This window comes from Myotis brandtii, unplaced genomic scaffold (genome assembly GCF_000412655.1).
Source record: "Myotis brandtii unplaced genomic scaffold, ASM41265v1 scaffold842, whole genome shotgun sequence".
Classification (NCBI taxonomy): domain Eukaryota; kingdom Metazoa; phylum Chordata; class Mammalia; order Chiroptera; family Vespertilionidae; genus Myotis; species Myotis brandtii.
In genome coordinates, this window is record NW_005371421.1 from 1,263,493 (window position 1) to 1,269,492 (window position 6,000).

The following is a 6,000-nucleotide window of genomic DNA, read 5'->3' on the forward strand; positions in this document are numbered from 1 at the left end:
GGAGGGAGGATAGCAGTGGGGTGCATGTCATCATGTCACTCAGGGAGTGCAGGGTGCAGGGAGAGGGCCCAGGGCCCCCTGCACAGGAGCCACAGCACAGACCTGCTCTCCCCACCCAGCCCCGCACACACTTCCACTCCTGTCATCTTTTATGCCCACAGCAGAGGCATCATCGGGGCCTGGTCAGCTGCGACTATGAGCTGAACGGGGTAGCAGCTGTTTGCTGGGAGGCTGATGTGGATGGAGCTGCAGGTCCCACTGACCCACTGCCCACTGCCCAGCCTCTCCCTCGCCAGCAGCGGGGACTCCTGGCCCCCAGCTGGCCCTCCTCCACTTCTGCCCTCCCACTCCCCCAGCAGCCGCACCCTTCAACCGCCAGTCCCATTGTGGGCCTGCAACTCTCTCTGAGTCTCTTAGCAGAGGGACCCATGGCGAGGTCACAGGGAGAATGTGGTCGAGGGTGACTGGATGCATGCCCTTCCAGGTAGCCCAGGCTCAGCCCTCCTGGTCAGTGGAGGAACGATTACTGAGCATCTTGGCCTGGCCAGGCCGAGCACTCCCCAGCGCCTCAGCCTAACCCAAGTCTGTCGCAACCTTCAGCTAGGGGCATTAAGGGAGTGAGAGTGGCTACACCCTGCCTGCACCAAACCTGTGCACAGTTAGTACTTGGATTCTGTCCTGGAGCCCTGCTCCGGGTCCAGCTGGACAGACAGAGGGTGAAGGTCCAGTCCGATGTCAGCACACATGCCCCTGTGAGTTCCCTGAGGGGCGGGGAAGGTATAGGTGGCTGGAGTGGTGGGGGCAGGGCAATTCCTGTCAGGCTGGGACAGTGAGGGGTACGGGCACAAGGGCACCTGCTAGCTTGTCCTTGATGGTGTTTTAGAAGAAGGCTGGTCCTCAGATCGAGCACAGCTTCTTTTCAGCCTTCCTCCTCCTCCTCTGAGGCCTTGCGGACAGGTGTGAGTGTGGGATGTATGCCAGACCTGCCCTGTGCTGACACTAGGGCTCTTGGCAAGATGCCGGGAGGGGCAGACCACTGTCTCAGATCCAGGAGCTGTCAGGGCAGCTCTTAGGTTTAGCACCTGGTGTGCACCCGACCGGGTACCTGCTGAGCCTCTCAGGCCCTCAGAGGTCTGTGCTTGGTCTGGTTGGAGCTCAGGCCACAGGACCCCTCCAGGTGCCCTGCCCGCAGGTCGTGTCACCACTGGGATCATATGTCATGTTGGTCTGAAAATGAAGGGTGAAGAGTTCAAAGGCCACAGGGAGGGCCAGGTTTGCAGGAATAAGGTGTGAAACCCGGGGCCTTGTTTATGAAGGGATCTCAGAGGCGCTGAGGGCACAGGGTCAGGGTCCTGTGCCATGATGGGGACACGGCCACCAGTCTTGCCCCTGCCACCGGGAGGCCGAGGTTTGAGGTGGCCTGAGGGAGGATGGCTCGGAGAGGCCGCATGTGGGTGGAAACATCCCAGCTGCCTGGATCAGGGGCTAAAAGGCATCACAGGGAAAGGCTACTATCAAATTTTTAATAAAAATGAAAAAAAAATTTAAGTGGGAAAAGTAGCCCCAAATTACAACAATGTTCCAGAGGGGAAAAGGAAAAGAAAAGAGCAATCTTGCCAGCAGACAGCGGGCCACCCTGGGTCATTCTCAGCCTTCTGGGTCAGGCTCACCCACTGTGGTGTCTGTCCCCCCTTCAGGTACCGTGTCGTGGTCTCGTACCCGCCCCAGAGCGAGGCAGAGATAGAGCTGAAGGAGGGAGACATTGTCTTTGTGCACAAGAAGCGTGAGGACGGCTGGTACAAGGGGACCCTGCAGAGGAACGGCCGCACGGGCCTCTTCCCGGGCAGCTTCGTCGAGAGCTTCTGAGGACACTCTCCACACGCCACTCACCAGGGAGAAGGCCTTCTGGGAAGCCCAAGGCGCCAGAAGAGGGCCACCACTCCCCCAGGCCTCAGGTCCCTTCCAAGGCCCCTGCAGGTTGTGGGGGCCGTGCCTTCACCCACAACCCCCAACCGAGAGCACATCTTGGGGTTGTTCTTGGATGAGATGCCTGCCACCCCGTGTGAACCGTAGAGAAGTGAGTTAGGAGGAGGAAGATGCTGCCTGGGTGGCTCCCCGAGGTGGCTCCCCGAGGTGGCTCCTCGAGGTGGCTCACTGTGCAGGGCTGCGGAGCACAGAATGTCTTCATGGGCTGTCTGGGCTGCAGGTGGGGTCCAAATTGCTTCATTGCCTCTCTTTATACCTCAGTCGCCTGCCACCTGCCCAGCCCCTGGGAAAGCCTGGCTGTGCAGCCTGTGGGACTCCCACAGCTCCCATGGCTGGTCCCCATCAGCATTAGGAACAACACTTCTGTTGGCCACTGTCCCTTTGCATTGCTTCTTTCTCACATCTTTTTAATGTAAAGCTATTAGACTTTATATATTTCTAATCGGTCATACATTGCCTATTTTTCATACATCTGGTGCTGCCTTTTTGTAATGACTTGGTTGAGTTTGAAAGAAAAAATGTCCGAGGAAACATCAAATGGGCAGAATTTTTATATTTACTATATGAACTTTGGAGAAATCCAGAAATCCCACGTCTCAACACCACAATGCCCTGCACCACGGGATAAGAGGGAATCCATTTAGGGGATTCAAGGTAGTTTGGAAAAAGCCAATTTCTTTCAACCTTTACCAAAGCCCCATGCTCTGTCTAGACAGTATAATTGTTACTCAAGAACATGCAACTTCAGGGAAAGTGGCTATAATCGCCTTTTGTGTGGCAGTGAAAGGGGCATGAAGGTGGACCCACCCTGAAAAAGCGGAATTTCCCTCTTACTGCTTTAGCAAGAGTGACAACAATTCGCTTATCAAAATATGATTTATCACTATTGAAATGGGCAGTTTTTACCCCAGTTCAGATGTAAACCTCCACAATTTATAAGACCTGGTGAAGGTCTTGCCTTTTTACAGTATATAATTGCTCCCTTGTCGGGCAGTGTGAACCTGGGTGTAGAGACTGGAGGTCCATGGGGTAGCAGGAGTGAGTCCTCTGCAGATGGGGGGCTGGGAGCTGGGAGTGGCGGGGGGAGAGGTGGAAGGGCAGCTCCGACCCTGGGCCCCCACAGGTGGGGTCCAGGACACAGCTCATCTCCACAGATGCTGCCTCCCGGAGCCCTGTCACAAGGCGATCTTGTTTTCAAGAGACTCACACCTTAGGAATATATTCTTATCTGTCCAGAGTCACAACTTGTAAACTCTCTCTATACATTTTTACAGATCACTCAGGTTTAAATTAGGCTGAATAATGAGCCTTTGGTAACACTCGCCCTGATTTTTAGGGATGCAATGAAATCCAGAAACCCATTCCCTCGCCTGGGGTGATGCCTCTGAAATACAAACACTTATTTTCAGAGTTCCTATTTGGGGATGTGACTGGGATATTTGTTACTGCCAGGTGGCTACCAGGCTGGTGGCATTGTTCCTATAGCAAGGCTCATTTCCTTGCTGGTAATATATTTAATAGGCTTGAGAAAGTTCTTCTAAATCAAGAAAATAAAAGCAGTTTAAATACAGGGAGCCCTGGGCTCAAGTTAATGGCGACCATCAGTTGCCAACTTAGCTGCCTACCTTGCACATCAATCGTGTGCATGCTTCAAATCATGTCATTGCCAAAAACATGCTGGCTGAGGCAGGTATTCTCCACTGAGACCAGAACTAACTCCAATTCCCACAGAATAAGAAGAGCAAAAAAAACCGACAGCAGTTATCATGCAACAGAATAGACTAACTTGGACCTTCTTTCCTTTCCTGCCACCACCCACGTGGTGCTCTGGTTGACAGAAGTGCTGAGCAGCTCAGTGACTGTGGGGGAAGCAGCAGCCATGGGGCCAGCACCCCTCACAGCAGTGTGTTTGCAAGGCATCAGCTGGCCCAGCTCAAGGCAGACTCAGGGGTGGCCATTGGGACTGACTTGAGAAGTGATGCCCCCCAGCCAGGCACCCTCTCAGGAGGGGCTCTCAGGGCAAATGCCGGGCACTCAGAGGGCAGGCAGGTGCACAACAGGCCCCATGCTTTAGGCTGAGTGTTTCCAAACATGTTCAGTCAGACCCATCAGCCTTCATGACCATTTAATCCGCAGACAAGAGCGGGAGCAGGCTTAGATGCTTCCTTCAGGCCATCTTGCCTCAAAGGACACGCTCCTTTTGTTTTCTAAGGTGAAACAATACCTTGTCTGAAACCCTCACATTCCCTCCTGGCCCAGAGACTTACTCAAGTTGGGTGCACAGTGGCATTTGGCAGGCAAGGTGACTTGCTTTGAGGAGCACAGTGAAGTCCACGGCCACCACTGAGGGAGGTCACCGAGGTGTTGGGGACATGGGGCCACCAGAGGACCGTGGGAGGGATGTGGTGAGACAGAGCTGGACAAGAGCCCCCTGATTCTAGTGCCCCAAATAAGCTCAGTGGCCCAGCTGGGAATTATTTGTACTTTGCACAATTCTCACACACACACCCTAATGTTTTTGTTAAACACAAATGTCAGTGTGTGACTTCGGAAGAACTTACAGTGATGACAAACTATAATGCTGTGTTTCTGAGTCTTTAAATAAAAAATGAACATGGAGAGGTCTTGTGTCTGGTGGTAGGAACAGTGAGGGTGGGGCAGGGGCTGAGAGGGCCTGAGCAGAAACACCAGCTGGGTAGGGGAACTGAGCAGGCACCACCCGTGTCCCCACTGGTGCACACTCCTGTCACCTCAGAGTGCTCCCTGGTGGGATACATGGGGTCTGTGTCAGGGTGAGGGGCCACTGAGGAGAGGAGGAGATCAGACAGCCGACCTAGCATACATGCCAGAGAACCACTGGCTGGGCGGCGAGAACCGAGCCACAGGCTGGCTGGGCATAAAAGACCCCAGCTCCTCCAAAGCTCGTGTGCCCAACAGCTCTGCTCCTGTGACTTCCTGCAGGTGACTCACATTCCTTTCTTGTGGGAAAGCTTTTCATGTCAGTAGTTATTCAGGTTTCTAGCAACCAGGAGTGGCTGATATTGACCTCCCAGACTAGGAGTGGCTAGTGCTGACCTCCCAGACCAACACTCTCACCACCCTGCTCTTGTCTGTCTGGCCCTTGGGGTGCCCGGGCTTTCTGCATCACAGGGTAGAGGGTGCCTCAAAGTCACCAACAGGAGGGACTTGAATGACTGTCAACCTCCAGAAAGGTGGGCCTGACCCAAATCGCCCAGACAGACTATTGCTGGGCTGAGAGCTGACACGTCAGGTGTTTTCTGAAATAAGCTTTCTTTGCCTGCTCAGGCACAGGAGTGCCTACATTCTTTGACTATCATATATATGTTTGAGCTGGAAAGAAGCTTAGCAAAGAACCATTTCACTCTTCTGTAAACATTCAGTGAACGTGTATAAGACCAGATACCATATCTTGAGTTATGGGTGAGGAGAATGGTGAGGAATGAAGCATATCTCAGGCTCACCTCCTCTCCCAATAAGACTGGTTGAAAGATGCTCTTATCCTCACTTGCTACATGAGCGATCAAGGTTAGAAGAGGTTGAATTAATTGCTCCAGATCACATAGTTCATGGGACTCAAGTTCAAGTCTACTTTTATTTTATTTTGTTTTTAGCATGGGTCACTTTTAGAGAGGGAACAGTCTATGTAAATTCCCAGAGGGGCCAGAGAGAGCTTGGTTATAACTGGGGGACCAGGAAGGGAAGGGGAGGGGAAGGAGAATGGGCAGGGAAGCAGGGGCATCCTTCTAGGCAAAAGGCAAAAGGAAACCTTTACAGAGTTCTAAGATGGAGGCCGATGCAACCCTGTCTGTATTTTAAAGCTCCTTGTGGAGGGGAGTGGCTGTGAGGAGCCAGTGAGGTAGCTGCTGCAGGGGCCCAGGGCGGTGCCAAGGCCTGGAGAGACTGGGCAGACCTGAAGGGCCTCCGGGATAAGCCAGTGTGGAGACCAAGGCGAAAGGGCATCTGTGTGAGATGTGGAGGGAGGGAGGGAGGGAG

The 6,000-nt window shown here is 53.4% G+C and overlaps 1 protein-coding gene across 2 annotated transcripts in view; it reads left to right on the top strand.

The window, feature by feature from the left end:
• Positions 1 to 4,605, top strand: part of SH3RF3 (SH3 domain containing ring finger 3) — a 265,016-nt gene extending 260,411 nt beyond the window's left edge. For both annotated transcript variants that reach the window (XM_005884662.2, XM_014532104.1), the window contains one exon: positions 1,698 to 4,605. In XM_005884662.2, the coding sequence (XP_005884724.1) occupies positions 1,698 to 1,866 (169 nt within the window). In that variant the 3' untranslated portion in view covers positions 1,867 to 4,605. The remainder of the gene's footprint in view (positions 1 to 1,697) is intronic.
• Positions 4,606 to 6,000: the final 1,395 nt, after the last annotated feature.